Below are 24,365 nucleotides of genomic sequence, written 5' to 3'. Positions count from 1 at the left end.
GTTTGCAGTATTTGCATTCAGCACTCTTAGGATAAACCTTATTTATTCATTACGTCTTATCTTTATTATATATAATTTTTCAGTTTTATTTTTATAATTTTTATATCTTTGCTCATAGGGAATATTGACTGAGGTGGGTTTTTTTCCTTGTAATATCTTGCAATGATTTTGCTATCAGTGATTCTGGTCTCAAAATATGATTTGGGTAAGGCATTCACTCTTCAATTTTTCAGAAGAATTTGTGTAGAATTAGTATAATTTCTGCTTAGATGTTTGGTATAATTCAGAAGTGAAGTCATGTGAGTCTGGAGCTTTTTTTGTGGAAATATTTTTAACTATGTATTTAATTTAATAGATATAAGGTTCTTCATATTATCTATTTATTCATGAATAAAATTTGGCAGTTTGTGTTCTAGGAATTTGTCACTTGCATATAAATTTTTTAAATTATTGCCATACATTTTTCATAGTATTCCTTTATTATTATTTTTAGTATTATCTGTAAACTCTGTTGTGTTATCTCTAATTTTTCTGATACTAGAAATTTTTGTCTTCTCTGTTTTCTGATCAGTCTGGCTTATCCCTTTGTGAACTTCTCTGAGTCATCTGTGGGTTTCATTTTCTCTCTTGTTTTTCTATTTCTTTGATCTTTACTTTGATCTGTACTATTTCCTTTCTTTTTCATGCTAAGTATTGACAAGTTGTGGAGGAAGTGAAATGCTGATGCCCTGGCAAATGGTATGTAAAGTGGTAAAAACACTTTGGAAAACAGTTTGGCATTTCTTAAAAGTTAAACACACACCTACCACATGACTCCCGCTACTAGGTATTTAACCAATAGAAATGAAAAAAATACGTCCACACAAAGACTTATGCATGGATGTTCATAAAGGTTTAGTTGCAAGAGGCCAAACTGTAAACAACCCAAACAACAGAGAATGGATAAAAAATTTCAACATATCTATACACTGGAAATCTTCTCATAAAAAAAGGAACAAATTATTAATACATGTGACATTATGTTGAGTGAAAAAAAACAGGCAAAAAATAGGAGTACATACTATATGATTCCATTCATATAAAATTCTAGAAAAGTCAAGTTAATCTTGTGTGAGAGGTCCAGAGCGGCGTGTCGAGGGATGGTAGGAGAAAGACGGATTACAAAGGTGGATGAGAAATCTTTTGAGGGTTTTGGAAATGTTATTTTGACTGCAGTGATGGTTTCACAGTGGTAGACATTTTAAAATGGATAAAACCATTCCATTTAAATAAGCACAGTTTATTGTATTTCAATTATACTTCAATAAGTTGTTTTCAAAAAACGACAGTGTTTCTTTCATTTACTTTTAGACCGCACAACAAATGTCAATCATCAATCTCCAAGTAGTTCAAAGAATGTTGTCAAAAGTTCAGAAGCAACTCCAGTTTGTCACTCAAATGGTACTGAACAAAAGGTATAAAATTATGTCTCAAACTTTTATATGGTGATCATTAATTTACCTAAACTTTCACTTCTGTGAACCATCTCTTTCACTGTTAGCATGGTACTGATTGTTTAGGACTATTAGGGTTCTATTCATGAGATCTGATCCCTTTCCCTGAAAGTGCTGAGTCACCTTTGTGCTGAACTCATTATATAATTTTGCAGAAACTAAACAAATATTTGATAATAACAGCTAATATTTATTGCTCATCTACTGTTGGCCAAGCTCTGTGCTAAGCTGAAGGGAAGAGAAAATGAGAAAGTAGGGTCACATAGGATACAAAAATAAACAAGGCAATCACTTGAGAACTCATTGTCTAGTAGGCCAGAGACACACAGTAAAATATTTTTTATAATAAAATGAGATTCTGGGGTGATAAACTTTATTCTTATTCTAAACAATTTCTCATTAGATTAGATTAGAATGGATTGGATTGTCTTTCCCTGAAACAAACTGAATGACTCTAAACTTTTAAAACCAACCTTTGAATGGATTCCATGCTTTAAACAAAATATGGACTATTAGAAGAAGAACAGACTTGTACATTGCTACATACTCAATTTCAAAAGAGTTAGATCTGAGATCCTTGTGAAAGGTATCCTAGGAGGTTGGTAAGATGTATTATCCCTGAAACAATTTTCATGAGAGAGTTAGGAGATAAAGGAGAGGGAAAAAAATCCGTATTTGGTTGATAGAAGGCAAAATCTTTTTCACAAGTACTAATAAATGTTTTTTCTCTTTAATGTTATACCACATAGAAAGATGGAATAACTAAAAAATCAAGCATTTGCAATGAAAAAGGTAAGAAAATGAAAAATATACTTGTTTTGTTGTTTATTAAGAATATAATTATGGCCCTAGCCATTTTTGGCTCAGCGGTCCCAGTTTGATTCTGGCCAAGGACATGTACCTCGGTTGCAGGCTCCATCCCTGGCCCCAGTCAGGGTACGTGCGGGAGGCAGCCAGTTGATGTGTGTCTCTCACATCAATGTATCTCTCTCTCCTTCTCTCAATTCCATCCTCTCTGAAAAAGCAATGGAAAAAATATCCTCAGGTGAGGATTAAAAATATATATATTTATAGTTTCACCATAGTTTTCATGCTATTTGTTTTACCTGATTATAAAAATCATGGCTATCTTAGAAAATAAAGCAGGGTATAAAATTGTTTATAATTACAGATGTTATAATTAGCTCAAATATTTGAGTGATTGCTTGATGAGTACGACTTTTGAAATTTGCAAAGTGTGGAAGTTAGGGTTCCTGATGCGACTGTTTACAGTGACAGGGAGAATAAGTTACTGACATATTGTGTATGGTTCAGTAGGTTACAGTACAGAAATCTGTCCCCAGGAATGTTCATATGGGGGCCAATGCCATCGTTCCCCACATCCCCTTGAACAGCATGTACACTGACTAAGTATTTATGTGCCTTTTTAGATTTCTGAAAGCCTCTAAAAAGCTCCTTCCTCACGCATATCCTAAATATACACACAGAGAATATCCCACATCTCCATGCAGGGGCCAATGACCACCTCAGATTCAATACAAAATCAAATTAATCATCTTCCTGATCCTTCTATTATCATCCAGGAACAAAACCTGAGTCATCTTTGACTCTCCTCTTTACTGTATTCTGCATCCCAAAGTTGCCACTTTCTGTCTAATCTATCTTCTCGATTTACCTTGCCCTCTCCTCTTTTCCATTCCCACAGCTTCTGCCCTTGTTCCCTCCGCCCTTTACAATTTTAGTACCCTTCCTCCAATCTCTTCCTCCTCTTTTAAATCCACCATACATTTGCTGTGAAAGCATTCTTCCGAAAAAACAGCTTTGGTTATTCAAGTTGTTTGTGGTTTTTCATTGCAGACTGAATGAAATGGAAACAGTTTTTCTGACCATGGTCTTGTAGTTAGTAAACAGGGATTAAGGTGGTCATAAAATTAAATAAATGCAGCCCACCCGGTCAAGGCTCAGCGGTTGAGCATTGGCCTAGGATCCAGGAGATCACGGTTTAATTCCCAGTCAGGGCACATGTCCCGGGTTGCAGGCTGGATCCCCAGTAGGGGTCGTGCAGGAGGCAGCCGATCAATGATGACTCTCTTATCACTGATGTTTCTATCTGTCTCTCCCTCTCCTTTCCTCTCTCTGAAACCAATAAAGATATATTTAAAAATACATAAATAAATTCGAATCAGAGGTTAAGGATTTGAGACTTGTCCTTGGAACGGATGGGGAACCACTGAAAATGTGTAGTCAGTAATCATCAAAAAATGTCATGCTATTCTTTTAGACACTTCCTTAACTCAAATCAATCCCCTATGTGGTAATCCAGTGATTGTGGTAGCTCAGCACTGAGAACACTGGTTTAATTCTATTCATTAATATTCACCCTTGTTCCAACAATATTATCTTGTCCTATTTAAAAGTTTCTCTTTTTTCTTTCTAGGAGCTGTGTATCCCTCAGCTCAAGATTATACTCTTTCTGCTCAAACATCACCCACAAGAAATTTTCCCAGACCTTCACAGCCTAATTTGGGATCTACAAAAGTTGAAGAATATAGTATTTCTTTTGCCTCAAATTCAAACAGAATTAATGAGGTACCATTTTAAGATGATCATTGGTATTAAAAAAATCACTCATAAAGTGACTCATAAAGTGACAGAACTTTATTCCCTGCAATTAATCATGCCATAACATTTTAATAGCCCTAGGATAGTCTTCCTAGAGTACAACATGGTAGTTCACAAAATGTACCTGTAGCCTTAAGAGAAGGTATCAAATTGGGTTTCCTTGGTTAGCTTTGACTAGTACTGATGGATTGTTCAGAGACAGCCATATTCTCTCTCCCAATTCCCTTTTGACCAGTGATCAGTTACCTGCTGTTGGAAAGTTACCAGCAAAGATTCAGGGTACAGCTTCCGGATATAACACAATTTCTTCTCTATGGCTTGCCAACTTGTTATAATAAGAGTGAAAATCACATCTTCATTCCATTAGTAGCACACTGGTCTAGCTTCGCTAAAGAGGTAACATGGTTTGAAAGAAATTTCAATAAACTGGAAATTTATTAGATTATTTCCAAATGAATTCTATCTGATTACGGTGAGAAGTGGCATCCTTTTTTGTGTCCTCTAATGCCTAGTATATGGCAGACTACATTATGCATCACTTCTAAAATGTAGTATGTTTATTGTTATGCATATTATGGCATGCTTCTCTGTAATGTAGTTTTATTATAAATAAACATTTTAAAGTTCAATGTTCTATGTCAATATCTTCATTAAGTATGCTAAGAGCCATAAAAATATTTCTTAACAACTTTGACATTTAAAGTTCTCATATTGTCCAATAAACTTCTAAGGCTATATCCTTTACTAAAAACAAAACAAAAAACTCCTTTAAAAAAGAGTGTTTTTACATTTTATAATTGACCTTTGTTGGGTAATGTGTGTATTATTAAATTTTCCATTCACATTGATTTGAGTGTCAAATGTCCACAAACACCTAATTTATGAGAAATAGCATTTTATCAATATAATTATTCATCCTGTTTCCATGTTATATACAAGCTACAACTGTCAGAAAATCTACTTCTGGTGGCCTATGTTTATCTTTTAGAATTGGAAAGAAAAAAAAAAGTCTATTGCTCTGGATTTACCTTCTTGAGCACGCTGAATTTTTGGACAAATCTAGAGAGCTATATCCCTATGCAGAACCTGGTCTGTCTTCTGGTTCTACTTAAACTTTTCTATATTGTTAGCTTTTTAAAAAGTCAAACTTTTTGTCTCATTGAGGTGATTACTTTAGTTACTAATCAATGCACTTCAGAGACAGTCAATTTTAGAATACCAGTGAATACTATTATGCAGAAAAGAGTTAACATAGCAGACTTGAGACTATTGTTTTTAGAAGGGCCTGCTTGCAGGGTTGGCCTTTGGCTAGTGTTTGGGAACTTGGCTTCTCTAACATTCCCTACCTGACTTAGAACTTTTCCTAATTGAATAGGAGGGGCACTGTGCCTAGACTCTGCAAAGAATGTAATTTTTGCTGAACATTGGATTACCATTTGGGAGGTTGGAATTTTGGTATGCACTAAGACAGAGGTGTCTTCATAATCAACCTTCAATAAAAAATCTTGACTGCTAACTTACTAATGAATTGCCCTGGGCAGAAACATTGCACTCACTTCTGCATTTTTTATTGCTGGAGAAAAGAACATGCTCAAGCATGTCCCCCCACAGGAGAGAGAGAGCATAAGGAAGACTATGTATGGATTTTTCCAGACTCAGCCTATGTCTTTTCCCCTTACTTATCCTATAGGGTATCCTTTTTTTGTAATAAATCTTAGATATGAGTACAAATATATTCTGAGTCCCATGAGTCTTAACAAATCACCAAATGTGTGAGTGGTCTTGTGGACCTCCTGTGATACAACTATGAAATTCTAAATTCTGCAAATTATAGATGTAATACAACCAGCACAAAATTTGCATGCATGTTAAAAATTGACATTTAAAGGAAGTTCTCAAAATCTTAAATCACACACACACACACACACACATACACACACACACACACACACGATGTTCAAATCCTGGGGGGGAAAATCCTTTGATAATGTTTGTTTTGTTGTTTGGATTATACAGAAGGAGACAAATGCTGCTTGGAGCAGAGGACAAACCAAGAGGTCAAGCTACATCTGTGAATCAGGTAAACATCAACCACAGCAACTGAGCAAATTAGGCAATCTTTCAATTCATTCTTTCAGCTAACATTTATTGAGCTCCTGATTCATGCCAGGTATGGTGCTGAATATTGAATGAAGAAAACTAGTGGTTCTTACCTGAGGCTATTACAGTGAAGCGAGGAGATAGTCATGCCTGTAACCACAACACAATATGATGAGTGCAATAAAGACAACAGGAATGTATACAAATCAGCAAGTAGAGGGAAGACGATGCCTTGGTCTACCTAGGGTAGTCAGGGAAAGCTTTTATACGATAGACATAATTGAGACATACTATCTTCCCAGTTCAGAAATAAATTGTGCTGAGCCACACCAGCTGGGCTATTTCTTGGCTTTTTGATAATGACCATTCTAACAGGTGTGAGGTGATATTTCATTGCTGCTTTGATTTGCATTTCTTTCATAATTAGTGACATTGAACATGTTTTCATAGTCTACTGGGGGACTGGGACTCATAGTTTTAATTCCCCATCTTATTTACCCTGATGTCTTATTTTAAATCTTCTGACCCACTAGTAAGTTTGCAGGCATGGCCAGTGCCTATAGGGCAGGCATTGGCTTCAGCATCTGCTTACCACTCCAGATTTGTGTCCTCCCCAATTTTTTACTCTCAAGGATTTATCTTACTTCCTTGAAAGCTTAGCTGTTTTTAAAAGGATGATTATAATATTTTAAACAGAATTGTAGTTATAAATTGTTTTAGAATATTTACTCCAGTATATTAATTAGAAACTGCAGAGGAGTTTTTTATTTATTTTGCTTTTAAGATAGTATTGTCTTCATACTTAATTTCACAGGTCTCTGTACTCTTATTCCAGTTACTTCTTTTCCAAAATGGAACACACAAAAACATATTTACACAAAACAACTCAAAAAGTTTCACAGGATTTAAGTATGACTTCTTATACAAATCATGGATACCTGCTAGTCACTCATTTAATGGGAAGAAAAAAAACAAGTGTTACCATTTAAATTTGACTTTGAACTGGCTCTAATTACTAATACTACTTTCTGTAACCAAGACATTCTTTTTGTCTAAAACTTTTATTCATTTGAGTATTTGCATAATTGACATACATCAATCTAGTGCGTCCTAGAGATATTCTACACAAAAACTTCCTATGTCATCTGCATCCAGAGTATTTGTTAAAACCCAGTAATGGAATTTTGCCAGATTACATACAAAGAAAGTGAGACAATACTGGAGTGTGAAAAGATGGACAGAAATCAATGAATAAATGTTAAGGAAACATATTAGTTGAATTATGTATGCAACAAGCCCTGGCCAGTTTGGCTCCGTGGACTGAAGGGTCCCCGGTTCAGTTCCGGCCAAGGGCACATACCTCAGTTGCAAGCTCTATCCTGGCCCTGGTTGGGATGCATGCGGCAGGTAACCAATCAACGTGTCTCTCTCACACAGATGTTTCTCTCTCTCTCTCTCTCTCTCTCTCTCTCTCTCTCTCTCTTCCACTCTCTTTGAAAAAGCAATGGAAAAAGTATCCTTGGGTGATGATTAAAAACAAAAAAATTATGTACTCAACAAATAAACATCATCAAATACTTAATATATGTTAAGTTCTGAGGATATACTGGTAAATTTATGTCATAGCCAGGGAGACAGAAGAGTAAACATTATGAGTTTTATAATAGAAACATATAGAATACATTAGGAGAAATAGAGAAGGGTGTTCACTTACTTAGGCAAGTTTGGAGGAAGGCTTTCCAGAAGACTTACCACAAGTGGAATGAGGCGGAAAAGATGAGAAGTTGAAAGAGGACATAGGGTTCTCCTGACCAAGGAAAGAGCAAAACAAGGGCTCCGAAAACATGGAAAATAGGGTACATTTGGGAAATTATGTTATTCTATGTGTTTGAACCATAGAATACATCTGAAAGACTAGCCAGAGAAGACACTGGACAGGTAGGTAAGAGTATCCGAGTGTAGGGTATATTTTATGCCTTGCTAGAGAATTTGCACTTCATGACAGAGAGTTTCTGCAGACTCAAACAAGGCAGTGACAAGAGAGAATAAACACCTACTAGGGAATATTAATTACAACTTTACAAGTTGCTGGGTAAGGATACAAACTATAATTTTCTTTTTCTGATAAACAGGACCTCAGGCTCCAGCTGCAGCCCAGGATGCTTTCTTAAATACGTAAGTAGTTAAGGAAAATAATGTGTAATTATAAGTTAATATTTTAATAATTACACAAGTTCTATTCAACAGTGAATGATTATGTGGGATCCTACATTCTTGTAGTTCTTCTTGGATTTAGTGAAAATTTTGTCTTTTGTTAACTCTCAGCACTAATCTTAAATAGTCAACAAAGTGAATGCTCTTCCTTCTCAATTTCCCCATCCTCATTGTGGTTCTACACTTTCCCTATATTCAGAGCCTTCATGCCACTTTCAAGCATGTCCTACCATGTCCTCACCTCTTCAGCTGGCTTTTCAGGATATGGACTTGTCCTTTTGCCGCTCTCCCCTTTCAAACATACCATTCCTTAGGCCTTTTCAGATTATTGGCTTCCTAAGGATGGTAAGTGAGGTTACTATAAATATTAATGACTTAATCAGTTATTCCTCTCTTAAATTTATTATAGTTGCTGTATAACCCAGAATAATAACCTCTAACAATGGAAATTCCAAGCCTTTGGAAAAGGAATTTTAGGGACATGAGGGATTTTTCACTCCTCAAGCTTGGTGGTCAGCTATTCTGCTGGTGTTTACATATGGTTTTCTCAACCTTAGAAGAAAGAGACTATTATGTTAGACCTAACATTATCACCTTTAAAAAAAAGTCAATATGCCACATAAAGTCTAGGATATATACTTTACAAACTCCAAATGTCTATGAAAGTGGTTGGGTAAAGTTAAATGGTGTAAAGTGGTGAAAAGTGACTTACTCATACCAAGACTCCTTGGAGGAAGGATTTGACTTTAGGACTGATGGACATCAGGTTGACTGACTTACTAAGGGTTCATAGGATACACAGCACTGTAATAGATGCAGAAGGAAGGAAACTGACTGGTCCAGTTTTTGAAAAAAAAAAAGAACAAGGTGGGAGAATGATGAGCGTCTGTACAAAATGACCAGTTTTTTAATATAAAAATTTTTATTTAGTGACAATGTAAATACCTGGATCTTTATAAAAATTTTCAGAGGAAGCTTGTAATAAAGTTTAATTACTGCCTCTTCATTTCCCCCCCATCTAAGATTATAGAACTACAGGGTTACTTGAATATTTCGTAACAAATACTTTGGATACTCTTTTATTAACATTGTAGGTCAGCTAAGATGAATAACTCTGTGCATGACCTGGAGAAGCTTCATCACTCCCTGCCCAATTGACAGGAATAAAATAATTTTAGCAGCACTCACCCAGACTAACATCACGTCAGAGTACAAACAAAGCACAGCCGCCAGTATTTTCTAGTCTGATTCTGTCCATCACACATGCACACGTCACATTCTTCTTCCCCTGATTTAACTTCAGATTTCATGTCTTTACTGTGGAATCATCGGCTTCTGTTCCACTATCCACCTCCCTCTCCGCTTTTGCTTAGTTCTAATATTTCTAATGTTAATATATATTCAGAAAGCTTTATATGGAAATTTAGAGCCAAGGGAATGAAGACAAAGCCAATATGAGCAGTGGAGGTAACCAGAGTTGTAAAAATGAAGCATTTCATTTAAATATTGAGTAAGTTCATATCAGTGGGGTGGAAGATGTAAGGAGTGACCGAGTAAAGAAGGCAACAAATCTGCTGCTCTGCCAACAATGGTCAGAAATTCGAAGTGTACTTATTGGGTGGCATTAATAAATTGTCATTTATTGACATGGTTTGGAGGGGGGATATTGTGGTCAAATTAGCTTACATGACAGATAACTCTGGCAGCAAATATAAGAAAAATTGAAGGCAGAAAGCTAGGAACCAGTTCTAAAATCGTTAGTGGCCTGAACAAAGACTACATTATGGTGTAGAGAGTAGGCCCAAACCCAAAAGACTTTAAGTGGGAATTTATTTATTAAACATTGAATGAGAACCTACTAGGTTCAATGCACAATGCTGGATGTTAGGCAGATACCACAAGGAACAAGTATGTGCCTGTGGGGTGAGGTGTAATTTTCCAAGGACACTGTGGAGCTGGAGAAAGGGGTTGGATGTAGACCAAGTTGAAATACCACAAAGCTCACTCTTCTTACCTAGATGAGCCATTTCTTTTAAATAAACACATTCTGGGATGTTGAAAGCCTTTAGTTAACTTTAAGAGTTCTGAAAACTATGAAAAAATTTACCATGAAAAACATTGACTATGAAATTATTTAAAAAAAATTTTCCCAATTTACCCTAATGGAGTAATAAATTTTCAGAGCTCCTTCCTCTGCCATTTTTACTGATACCCTTTATTTGGCTATTACAGTTGCTTTCAGTGGTCTTTGTTGAAGTTTTCTGTTATTTGGTTAATTTTATTCTGAGGTCTTTGGTCTGTTTAGATCTATATGTGTGCCTTTGGGGCAGAAAGCTGATTTGAGGACAGGTGTCGATCAATACATTGGACTCTTTGAGTTCTACCTGGTGCCTACAGTAAAATGTGAAGAGAATAGAAAAATGAATATGGGAAGAGTTAGGCTGCAGAATATCTAAAAGAAGAAAACTGTGCTTAGGTTAACCTAAGAAACCATATTCTAAAAAAATAAAAGTGGCGAAAAGATAGTGACTATGTCCCTGACATCAGCTTTGATGCCCCAGGTTGCAGGCTGCAAAAAGGTACTAGTCTAAGCATGGACTCTTCTGTCAACCCCAGTTTCTGAGCTGAAACCACTGAGGTTTTCTTTTTCTGCCAAGATTTAGGATATAATTCTCAGTCTTAACGTCTATCAGAATTGAATTTTAGGCTTTGAGAAAATACAATTTCATAATGTAAAGTAGTCACAGAAAAAGTGAAAAAGGAGTGTCAATTTTCTTTTAAGAAAGAAGCAAGAGGATAAGCGAAGGGCCCATGTTGAACCACATGAAAATCAATATCATGTACATCTGAAATCCATGAAAGTAAACCAGGACTACAGTCTTAGATATTATCTTATTAACTATTTGCTTTGTTACTCTAAAATTTTCTTTATTGAGTAGTTCATTTTATTTGTTACAATTCAGAAAACTATGTTTTTATATCCGTGCGTGGTGATATTCTAATTAGAACACACGATAGAATGTTGTCATACGCAGAAAGGGCTACATATCATTGCATTGACTATGGCTAGGAACCTATGGTTTTAACCATAGTTATCAAATGACCATCCACGTATTCCCTTTCTACTATCTGACAAGAATGTGGGTGGGACTATGGGATTTGAGGTAAGGAAAGAATTATCAGAAAGTTCTGGTCAGATGCCTTGCCACCTCATGTCTTTTAGAAGACAGGAAGGACTAGCCCATCCTCTCCCTCCAATTCTATGCCCTTCCTCAGAGACCCAGGCACGGATAAGGTTGGTCAGCAGTAGAGTTTTCAGATAGATGTCTATTTATGCATTATGTAAGATATATATTTTATTACTGCTCTTGAGTAATAAAGCATGTGGGTCAGCACAGAAGGAGGAGGGGAAATGGGCAGGTAATGGGGGGGGGGTGACAAAAATAAAGTTTATTCTTCCTTTTGAATTTCTGTAGAAAAACTCTCAGGTAGAAAGAGAAGAAACTGATCCAATGATTAGAAATTTTGGGAAAAGTTCCATAAACTTTTGACCTTAAGTAATAACTAAGTGATGACCTTTCTTGACTTTACAGACAACAGAATAACCTACAAAACTACTTGGAAAAAAAAGTATGTATCATAAAATCCATTGATAAAGCAGCATGTACAAAATGCTTTCTAATGCATCATAATAGAAAAAAATGTGAATCAAATAATGAGTAATCTATTGCTATTAGTCTCTCTCTGCTCTTTTTTCTTCTTTGATGTTTACTTTTGGTTAATTCTTGGATTTTGTAGTGGTCTAAAGTTCTTATCAAAATATAATGTTGGCCTTTCAGGAAGGGGTCTCATGGTGATAGAAGGGGCAGGGGTTTTCAGGGACCTAGCCATTATAAGAACAGCATCGGATATCACAAACCCATTCTGTCATGGGAAGCCACTAAGTGATATGGCTTTGCAGACTTGGCTGGTAAGCTTGGATGCTTGGGTCTGTCCCTAGTCTTTTTCATAGGAAGAGAGCTGGTCACTCAAGAAGGTCACATAAGAAGGTACCTGGTCACCAGTGAGCTGAGACTTGGAACAGACAGATAGGAGTGTATGTTTGTAAGTCACAACTCTGGGTCTAGTCAGACCAGCTAGGAAAGAGAAAGGGGTTGGAGGACAACACATATTCTGACATACTTTTTCACGTGGACCCCTGCTCAATTCAAAGAATGTATAGCAAACACAAACGCTTTGATTCAAGAGAGTATTTCTCAGGATAATATTATAATGGAATGCAACTAAAAACTTTCACTACATAGAAAACTTTAGGAATATCTCTTTTTCATATATCAAGGTCAGAAATACTTCCTCTCGCCTTGCCTAAGAATAACAATGTAGGTCTGTTGTTTATTACCTCTGATTATATGAAAAATGATATATATTGAATGTATTAGTTTATATGTGTTGTAATGGATAAGAACAATTACTTCATCTGTTAAAATTTAGATTTTATTCTCAGTGTATTCTATTTAGGACGTGATTACATGAGATAAGTATTATACAACATATGCTGTCATCCAAAATATGTGGTACAATTGTACAAAAAGTGAAAAAATACCTTTAGAAGATTAAATGATTAGAGCAGAAAAAAATGGCACCTATATATCAGCTTTGCTGCCAATTCCTATTTACAGCCTTTATGTCTTAAAAGTAATAACAATCAAAAAACAATCTACTCGTTTATTACAGGCAATAGGATTTTTGCAAGCCCAAAGTAGATTTTCAGTAAGTAGAGGTATATAGAATTGTGCAAATGCATTCTGTTTCTACTCTTGGTCCAGTTTAATCTGTAACAGTATCATTGACCTCTAAGGAAATGGTTATCCAAAGAATGTCCTTGGTTTATATTTCCAGCTCAAAATGAGAAATTCTCCCTTGCTCATAGCCCCCCTGATGCTTAAAGACTCAGTTCTAGTTTGGCGCTTATTTTCTAGCTAAGCTAATGGTTCCTTCACTGCATCATCTTTTTTCAGCCTTCCTATCCAAGACAGTTTGCACTGATACAAAGACATTCAATCTCCATAAGGCATTAACTTTTGGGTTTCTACCAAATAATTCTTAACAATTAGCTGTAGTAATTTACAGATCATAGGCTCATCCCTGCATCAGGGAATGGGGAAGAGAGATGAAATATTTTCCACCCTTACATTTTAGCCAGGCAGATGCTTCTACAGTGACTAAATGTTTTAATTACATCTGTTTTGATAAATACTTTGTTATTAATAATCTGGTATATTTTTAGAAATAGTCCAGGTCATAGACACTATGTTTCTTCTTGCTAAGATACTTGCATATTATGATTCTAGACAGCAATTTGGTGACTTTTTTTCTTTTTTTAATAAAAACGCCATATATCTCAGCATTAAATGTTTGGGAGGGGAGAGTTCTGAGGGAACTCCCCGAAAAGTGAGTCTGAGAAAAGAGACTTGCTCTCCAATGTTGAATCAAGTGGAAACTTATATAAAAATATTTTATGGTAGTACAGACTAAACCAACTTGATATTAATCTGAAATTCTAAATAGATTCTTTACACATTCTCTTTATAACCATGATGGTATCCAGTTATGCATTGCTTGATATAAAAAAAGAAATGTTACCCTCTATCTCAGAATAGAGTAAGTTGCTACATGATTTTCTTTTCATTCCTGCTTGCCTCCTTTCCAGGTAACTTCTGAAGAACTACATAGTATAATTCAAAATATAATGGCCTGGGTTGTGGCTACAGTGACCAGTATACTATACCCAGCCATTACAAAGTATGAAGAAAGGTTGCAAAATAATGCATACCTAGTGTCTGATGATTCTGTCCTCTCTTCAGAGAGTTCAAGTTTCTGCAGCACATGCAGCGAAGAGTTTACATATGGAAGCTACACATCTGCAACAACTAAAACATTTCAGAGAGAGCCCTGTGCTTTTGCAGTTGACGTTTCAGTAAGGCGACCACCTACACCTTCTACACCTTTAAAACCACCCTCTGCCCATGTGGAAAGAACAGTTGTTGGAAAAACGTATCACATGCAAGGGCCACCCTCTGCCCATGTGGAAAGAACAGTTGTTGGAAAGACATATCACATGCAAGGACCACCTTCTGCCCACGTGGAAAGAACAGTTGTTGGAAAGACATATCACATGCAAGGACCACCTTCTGCCCACGTGGAAAGAACAGTTGTTGGAAAGACATATCACATGCAAGGACCACCTTCTGCCCATGTGGAAAGAACAGTTGTCGAAAAAACGTATCACATGCAAGGACCACCTTCTGCCCATGTGGAAAGAACAGTTGTTGAAAAAACGTATCACATGAAAGGACAACCTATAACATCTGAATGCAGATATAATAAAACCTGCAGGATATATGCATACCCTGAGCTCAGAAGTTGTAAATCTGATAGTCATCTGTTAGTATCGTTTGAAAGAGGCACAAAAAAATCTAAGGATGCTACCACTGAGACAGAGGCCTTAGAGAAGCTACAGTCTTCTGATCAAAAGGCAAAAGCTGAAATAAAGAATTTAGAGAAAATTTTTGTTAACTTTAAATGTCATTTAAAAGGGGAAACTGAATTGATTTTAGAAAGCATTTTTCAAGAAATAATGTCTGACTTAACACAGGCCATTCCCTCCATTTCTTCTGTTACTGCTGAAGTTTTTGTTGACCAAAGTGAGCCTGAAAAAAGAGACTTGCTCTCCAATGTTGATATCAGCTCAGTAGCTTCAGAGATTGTGGAAAATATGTTTGAGAAGCTACAGTCTGCCGTTGAGAAAACATGTGTTGAGATGTTTTCACAAGAAGATTGGCCAGTTGAAGTGAAACCATGCTTAATACCCACTAGAGAATATCTCACTCCACTGAGTGGAAAACCTTTAAAAGTTTCACTGCCTTGTACAATGGAACCCATGTGTGATATTGCAGAGGATATGGTGCATGCCATTTTAGAAAAGCTGATCACCCTTGCATCTTATAAGCAAGATGAACTTCCTTACCTCGAATATGCAACTAAACTTTCCTATCAGGAAGATATGACAGACCCAACATCTATGATCCTTAAAAAAACTGAAAAAAAGAAATGTGCTCCTGAACATGATGCTAATTTAATTGTTAAAGAAGAAATAAAAAATTTAATGTCAAATATTGTTTCCCAGTCTCCTTTGGTTGGCTACATAGAAGAAGCAATCAGCACTATATTAGGCTACGTACAAAATGAACTTAAAAATGAGAGACTCATTGCATCTGAAGAAACAGTAGTATTCCTCCAGCTACTTGATGATATTTTCACTCAACTACATCAGGAGCCAGTAAAAGCGGTTGCTCAAAAAAGTAGACGCTGTAGACTGAGAAATCCTTCTGACACTGAAGAAAAGTACAGACTAACTGGCACTACATTATCTAGTGGTCCTGGGTCTAGAAAACCATTACCACCTATTAATGTTCCTGGCATGGTTCTTTACACTGAAGATGAAAATGAAGAAATAGACAAAATTGTTGAAAATGTGCTCAATTCGTCTTTGAAAGATGAAAGGGCAAAATCACAAGGGCAGGACCCTGAACATTGGTTTACAAAAGGATACACTAGTTTTGAATACAAAAGTAGTAGCACACCACCCCCGAGGCCTGCTTCCCTAAGAGGCAAAGTTGCATTTTCTGATGGATTAAAGACCAAGTTACCATGTATTAATAATAAAGAAATGCTAAAGAAAAAAACCTGTTTCAGTAAAGATGTGTTGACTTTCAGCCAAGATCAAAAGCATCAGATACAAAAGGCTTCATCAAAAGAAATCAAAAGTATTTTAACAGAAGTTCTCAAGGACATATCTTCTGTTCCTCCTGGTCACTCAGGCAGCAAAACTAGCAAGAAAGCTCCAGTTCCTGTTTCAGGAAAACCTCAAGGACTGTCGCTTCAAGAATGGATAGACCAGATGTTCTCTGTGTCCGAAGTTAATACAGTGGCTCAAGAGATAACAGATGCTGTATTAAATATACTTCATAGGGCAGCAGGCTGCATCCCCAATACCACCAGAAGTTTCATTTCATCATCGGGTCATCAAACTTCTCTAGGTAGTTCTGATACCCCCGCTATGGTCAGAGAGGCGCCAAATAAAAAACCATTAAAAATATGGTTTGACAGTGAAAAGAAAATGAAATATTTATCGTCACTCAACTTAGATCCTGAAAACCCTTCCCTGTTAAAGTTTGAGGAAAGCGAACCTAAACCGGTAGATGATATTACTGATACCATCATTAACACAGTTTTTAAAAGGCTGAAGTCGCTCATTTATCCAAAATTGCAAATGGGCTTCAGACCTTCATGTGCAGAGCAATCTTCACTACACTCTCAAATTTGTGCTTACGCAACCAAGGTGGTGAACATTGTTTTGCAGGCTATCCAGAATGAACTGGAACTCGGTAAGAAAAACCCAAACCTGCAGGAAACAGGCCACACCAGGTCCCTTAGAGGTAAAGAACTGTTTGCTGACACCGGTAAATTAGAATCTCTCGTCTCAGGTCTCAACGATGACATGATGGCATCTCCATTACTGACCTGTATTTGCGAAATGTTATCAAGCGGACATTCAGGTAGAAGCAGTAATCCAGCCCCTGCCGATAAGCCGGGGCCTTCAGCTTCACAGGGATCTGACAGTGCTGAAAAACAAAGCACTTTGCCAAGCAGGCAGGATAAAACGTCTTTTCAACAATATCTAGCTGCTCCACGTGCTCTCCATAGTGACTTCAGTGGACAAGATCTCAAAGAGAACGCCAAATTGCAAGTGTTAGATAGTATCGGGGAAACGCTGTATGAAATGTTATATAAGCTCATGGGCGCTCCTCCTGAGGGCCAGCCGTCTTGTCATAAGCAGAAGGGAGAGAAGATGGGTGAGAATCGGCCAATGGCTACTAAACTGAAGTCTAATATTCAGCTCATTTCCAAAACAATCTTGGAATATATCCTCGCCAAATTATGCAGTGTTGACACGGACGCCAGTTTTGCAAGTTCTGGAATTAAAGCTGTCTCAGAGTCTCTTGATATTGATAGCCTATCATTTAAGTCAATTATTGAGGAAGTGGCCAAATGCACTGACATCATCTCCAGCATAGTTTCCAGCATGGTCCAGGAGAGGAATAAAGACGTGGCTAACAGGGAGGCAAAAACGACTGCTCCTGGGTCTCCCAGAACAGGGAGCACGAAAGAAACACATCCAAATAAACTGAAAGCTATGGCTTCTGATATTCTTAATATGGTTTTCGCTAAACTGGAAGGATTTGCCAATGGAAATTTAGAAACTCTGGATTCTACTAGTGACAGAAATAAAAAAGGCAATCAGATGGACTTGAAGTGCGATAGTCCCAGTGTTTCCAGAGACACGTGTGAAGAGTTGCTGCAGTCTGCTCTGTACCCACAGGCAAAGAAGGTATCGAGTACTATTTTGAAAGCTATTCAGACAGAGTTAAATAAGAACTCATTAGATTTAAGGACAAGTGTAAAGACCCCATCGCCTGAGAAACAAATTCTTACGGACGTAGTCAATTTAATTTTAGATGCAGCATCCTCAGATGTGTTTAATGAAACTGAACCTGAAGAAAGAGGCATGGAAACTTACCGGTACAGGCCAACCTATGGAAACTTTCTTCCTGGAGGAGCAGAATCAGATTCATTTCTAGACGACGCTGCACCTGCAGAGAAAGAAGTCAGTGGAGAGAGAACATCACCGGGAGGAGGCAGAGAGGCAGATTCTCTTAAACCATGGGTTCTAGAAAGGACCTTAAACAAAATTCAAGTGAAACTGAAGGAACCACAGAAATCTCCAGTCGTTCCCATTATAAGACATATTTTGAAAGAAATTTTTCAAAGTGCTTTGGTCAATCAATTAAATGTGCTTTCTCTCTCCCACTCTCAGTTAAGTGGCATCCCTCAAAATGTTGATGAGCCGATTGCTCCAACATCTGTTCCATTTGTAGATAAGATGACGGGTCCTTTAGTGTCTGAAGCAGATGTAACCATAGTGGTAGATAATGTTGTTACAACCGTATTTCACAAACTCTATTCAGCTGCCATGACACAGAGAAGTGCAAGTCAAAATAGGTATAAAACCATCACCCTTTCAGCAAATGTTTCTTTTCATGTACCAGCCTATGGAGAAAAGTCCTCTGTTACTGTGCTGGACAAGAATCCATGTACTGTTCAGTCCAGATTCAGTGCTGACAAACAGGCCAAAATAAATGTAGCTGAAGATATTGTACAGGAAATATTAACAAATCTAGAAACTTTTGCTACTTACAAAGTAAAATCTCTCTTTTGTCCCCAAATCAAGTTCACAGTTCCAGTGCCTTTACCTGTTCAGCAGGATAAGAGTATATTAAGCAAAGCATTATCAGCCAAAGGTTTATATTCTGATGATCAATTTTCTAGCTTCTCAGTGAATCATATTATGTCAGAAAAGACCAACTCATGCCAACTCTCTTTAAATAAATTAAATACACATGCAACAGAAGTAGCCAGAAAAATTTTACAAGGAATCAAATATGAGTTAGAAAAAGAAAGGGAAAGTCCTTTCTTAACTCAAAACATTGTGGTTTCTGAAGCTATTGCAAGTCAAGTTGTTAATACAGTGTTAGATATTGTATCATCTAAAAGCAAATGTGACAAAAATGATTCTGACAAAGAGTTTAATTCAGGTGAGCAAGAAGGCATTATTGAAAAGATGTTTAATAAGACTGAATATCGAAAAGAACTTCAGTTTCAAATACACGATATCATTGAAGGCATCTTATGTGATATTTATGAAAAAACACTGCATCAAAATAATCTCTCATGTACCATGCCCACTCTGAAATATAGCAGAGCTGGTAAACATTTTGGAGCAAATGCTGAAATGTACATTGAGGGTGCAAATAGGGTTATTCCAAAACTTTCAGTTCCTAAATCAGATGTCATTTTGATATCCAATGATATAGTGGATATTGTCCTTCATAATCTCAGTTCCACTGTCATGCTTGGCATAAAAGCAGAGGATCCTACTTCTGCAAGATTGCCCCTTACCTTTTGTGATATGTTTCCACAAGCAGAGTGCCAACTGCCTCCTCTCATGGGGTCAAAAAGTGAAAGAAAAACAGAGTGGTTTTCTTCCTCAAGAAATATTAAATCAGCTTATGCTGTTGATAGGCAGATAACTGTAGTAGAGAAAGAAGACACCAAGAAGTCTTCTCCAGACCCATGTGAGGAAAATGCTCACTTCATCACCAAAACTATTTTTAATCAGCTAGAATCTTTTGCCACAAAAAGAATAGATTCGTTAATTACTCTTGCTTTCCAGCCTAAAGAAAACTCACTTGTTGACCCGGATCTGGAAAACTGCAAACAGGAGGACAGCATTCTTCATGAATCAAGCCAAACAGAATCAAATGTCAATGTCCTGAAATTATCAACTGAAACTATTGTCAGCCAGGAACTCACAGATTCCACTTTTGCCAGTTACAGACAAAACCTGGGATCCACAATTCATTTATCACAGGCTAGTCTTAAGGAATATGCTGACGACATTGCCAGTGTCATTTTGAAGCTTATTAAAAGTGACTTAGACCTAGAAATCCAAAAGGCATGCCTATATTCAAATAATATTTCATTCCAAGAAAACATCATTGTGAGTGAAATTGTCAACAATACCTTAAAGATTTTAAATGACAAAAGATCTGTAAAGGAAATTAGTTTTTACTCAAAAGATAATCCCAACATATTTTCACAATTAGCTATACCAAATGAAATACTGTTAGGACAAAGAGAGCAGGAAAAAACCACCGAGTTATCTCTGTTTTCACAGTATCCATTAGAACAAAACCAGACGCCATTGGAAAAGGAAAGCCAGAGAATTGTTTTGGAAGAAATATTTATGAGAAACGGAAAATCAAAAGAAAAAGAAAAAACTGCCTTGCTCGGTCCAGTGAAAGAAGTTTTAAATAAAGTGTATCAACAAATAATAAAAATCAAAGGCCATTTGCCTCCATTTAATGAAATTTCCTACTTTGTATCTAATTCTAAAATTAAAACATCAGACATAACACAAGAAAACTTTTTTCAATCACATATTGACAGTGTAGCAAATGACATAGTGGAAATTGTTTTGGGGGAGATGTACGCTGTGGTTGTGACACTGTTATACGAAAGTAACAAAAAAGAAGCTTGTGACAACAGTGATACCTTACCCAAGAAACCATCATGGGCCAGAGAAACTAAAGCTGGAAAAGGAATTAATTCCACTAGATGTGTGATACCTCAGGTTTATCCTTACCCAGGCAATCAAAACCTCTCTCTATTAGAAAACAGCTTTCTGCAATATTCACCACTACAAGTGGGGAAGGATTTAGTCCAAATGGTTCTCAACAAGATCACAAATTTTGCTTCATTTCACCTAGAAGAGGCTTCATCTCCTGAAGGATGTTCTGATGAGTTGCAACCTCTGAGGCTACACAGCTTTAACGTGAACCCTAAGGGCAGCCTTCAGTCAGGTTTTAAAACAAGTTTAAAAACAAAACCAAAAGCTACTTCTTTGCCCAAATTTAAAACAAAACCGCACCTCGGACCTAGTGGTGCTAAGTCCAGAAGCAAGACCAAGTTAAGTCCTGGAGAGAAGACTCCAAAAGACAGCCAGTCCAAGACTGCCATTGGGCTGCCGCACATCCTGACAACAGGAGATGCCAAAAGTTTACCAGGAACGAAACTGCCTACTTCAGACCTGAAAATGTACGCCAAGCATATAATAAGTAATATCCTGGAAGCAACTGTGAAAGAATTTGAAAAGGTGAAGCAGATGAGAGCAACGGTCAATGGGAACACTTTACCATTTGATCAAATCATGGCAGCGAATAAAATAGTTAATACAGTTTTACAAGGATTATATGCTATAAATAACTACGATTTGGCTCATCCGATCGAATTCTCACACCTGGATAATCTCAAACATTCACAGGGGAATATAGGTACAGAGTGTCTTGCCAAAACACAAGCCTGTTTTTACTTGGAAAATGTTTCCTCACAGCTAGAACAGATTTTCCCTAAAGACAGCATATTTAAAAAAATGTTTGACAAATGGCAGGCAGAGTCAAATGACATGGAAAGTGAAAAATGTAACTTATTGATGATAGCTGAAAATGTTTTGACTGTAATTTCAATAAAATCAAAGGAATTAGGATATTCTCTTTCACTTTTAAATTTGCCACATCTTGAGGATTGTGAAAGTAGGTTCCATAAAGGTTTTAGAGAAGCTTCTACTAGAGCTGAAGATACCAAAGCACAAATCAATATGTTTGGAAGGGAAATCGTTGAAATGCTATTTGAAAAATTACAGCTGTGTTTTTTGTCCCAGATGCCCACCCCAGATAGTAAAGAAACTCTAGCAAGTAGAATAGAATACACTACTAAAAGTAAATACAGTTTTCCAACCAAGGACATCCTCAGCACTGTACCAATCTATTACATGAACACAAAAGACCAACTTTCTTTGGGTTCTACCAAGCAAATTGTTCTAGAAATTGTAGAAAGGGTTTTAAACATGTTAGAGTCATTTGTAGACTTACAGTTTAAACGTGTCTCTAAACATGAATTTTCTGAAATAGTGAAAATGCCTATAGAAAACTTTTTTCCTCTGCAGCAGAGACTATTAAGCAAAAAGATGTTACCAGAATTACAATCCCTGAAAAAGTTGGCCGATGAATCCAAGTCAAGTGCTGTTATTTCCAAGGAAAATGTCCAGAATATTTTTCTGCAGGTTCACTCATTCCATTCAGAATTACTTACATATGCTGTTAATATCATCAGTGACATGCTTGGAATCATTAAGAACAAGCTAGACAAAGAAATAAGCCAAGTAGAGCCATCAAACAGCATATTGAATGAGAACATGGTAGCAAGCGAGATCATTGGCACACTGATAGACCAATGCACTCATTTCAATGAGTCTCTGATCCAAACCCTTCCAATGGAAAGTTTGTTCCCAGAAGTGGAAAATACCTACATTGTTAATCAGGTTGAATTGGCAACAAATATAAAAATTCCCAAGCCAAAGTTAAAGGGAGTTCGTTTTGGGAATACTCCAGAGATTAGTGTTCCTGGTTCCGTGTTTTATCCTGAAGAAGATATGGAAAATAAGTACAAGGCTTCATCAAATGTTTCTGCATATACCAGAGCCTCTGTGGAAGACCCAATTAAAAGCTCAGAGCCAGTGGAAAGGCCTGATTCAGTAAATATGCCAACATCCTCTGGAAACAAGTTACCAGACTACGGTACAAGGGAAGGGCTATTTGATCAAGCCATACAAGGGAAGAGCGTCCTTCCTGAAGGCAGTGTCTTACAAAAAATGTTTAAAAGGGTGAATGAATCCACAGAAGAATCATTAAAGCAAAGTCTGTCATTCATAGAAATGGGAAAAGGTAAAAATCCAAAAGTGTTTCATTATGGGACCCTCAAAGCAGCTGGTGGGCCTAACCAAACTCAGACAACTGCTTCTCCACTCAAAATATGTTTAGCGGCAGAAAATATTGTCAATACTGTGTTGTCCAGCTATGGTTTTCCCAGTCAACCTCTGATTAATGAAAGCATGGAAACAATGAAGCCATTTTTCATATCAAAGCAAAACCCTAGAGGACAGAAGGAGAAGAAAACTTTGCTTGGAATGTGGGATGAAAGAATCAGCTATCTACCTGGAGACGGAAACACAAACTCTGAAGCCAGCAGGGGAGATTTTTCTTTATTGCAAAAATGGGAAAATAAGAGGTACCCAAAGATAAAGGCTCTGAAGGAATTTGAAGTCATTACTTTTGCCGATCACGAACTGGGTCCAAATGAAATTAATTTGGTAGCAAGACATGTAACCACATGTGTGGTCACGTATTTCCAGAACTTCAAAGCTAGAGGTAAGCAAGAGATAACTTACTTTAAGAGTTGGCATAATTTAGGGGGGAAAAATAGCTTTGGAGGTGGGGTATTTAGTACTTCTTAATGTATCAGGACACTAAAAAAGAAAAGTGAAACATTCACATGGTTTGAACCTGAAAGGGCCTGTTGTTCAGTTTCCCGTATCTGCAGATGAGAGAAAATGGGACTATATTAAAGCAGGGTTAAGAATGAGGTATGAGTTCCAAAGAGCTTTTAAAGTTCTTGTGCATGACTTCTTTATACCAAAGCCACAGGTAATTGATTGGAGGTTAGTGATTCATCTTTTCAAGGTGTAGTTGGCGTCGCTGCCGTTATTAGTCACAGTCTGTAAGAGCAGTGGTGTTAAACATCTGGTTTTGTTTGCACTGCAGTATCCTTAAATTCCTTTTAGGGTAATACTCTAAACATACTCTTACAATGATATTCTCACTCTCTTTCTAAGAATGCTTATCAGTATATATTAGGTTGAGCCACATGTAATAGCCATTTTTGTATGTCCAAACCTGTTTGCTATTGGCAATTTCATAAAATCAAATCTAATAATACTGCAATAGCCCTGAACTGGATCAATAATTCCAGTTACCAGTAAGCTACATTACCAGTCCAGAGATATCACTTGCCCAACATTCAAATACAAGAGCACATACTACCAGTCCTGACACCTGCAAGAAAAGGTCATTTTCTTTCTTAAATCTGGCACTTTTTTTTCAAAGCGAACAACTGTATAACTGCAGCTGCAAGCTCATAAACAAGCTTTCTCCAAGCATAGCCTAATTGAACTTAACAGAGAAAAACAAAACTAAAAAAAGGGGATTCATGATCTCATCCCATTGGTATCTGGCTCTTCTATCACATCAATTCTCTATCCTCAGACATCTCCAAGGGCCTTCCAGTGATCTCACTCATGTCCCTTCTTTCAGGTGGAATATTCCTTCCTCACTCCTTTCACCTAAATATGGGCAAATCTTG

General features: G+C 36.9%; 1 protein-coding gene across 1 annotated transcript in view; it reads left to right on the top strand.

Annotated features, from left to right (window-relative positions):
- FSIP2 (fibrous sheath interacting protein 2) overlaps positions 1–24,365 on the top strand; it is a gene marked incomplete at both ends in the record, with an annotated part of 63,235 nt that overhangs the window by 16,478 nt on the left and 22,392 nt on the right. The window contains 3 exon segments of the mRNA XM_081142872.1: positions 1,351–1,454; positions 14,140–14,457; positions 14,743–23,374. Coding sequence (XP_080998998.1) covers positions 1,351–1,454; positions 14,140–14,457; positions 14,743–23,374 — 9,054 coding nt within the window.

The sequence above is a fragment of the Miniopterus schreibersii genome (assembly GCF_964146895.1).
Source record: "Miniopterus schreibersii genome assembly, chromosome: 7".
Classification (NCBI taxonomy): Eukaryota; Metazoa; Chordata; class Mammalia; order Chiroptera; family Miniopteridae; genus Miniopterus; species Miniopterus schreibersii.
The sequence above is the reverse complement of the archived record's forward strand: the minus strand, read 5'-3'. Positions and strand labels throughout refer to the sequence as shown.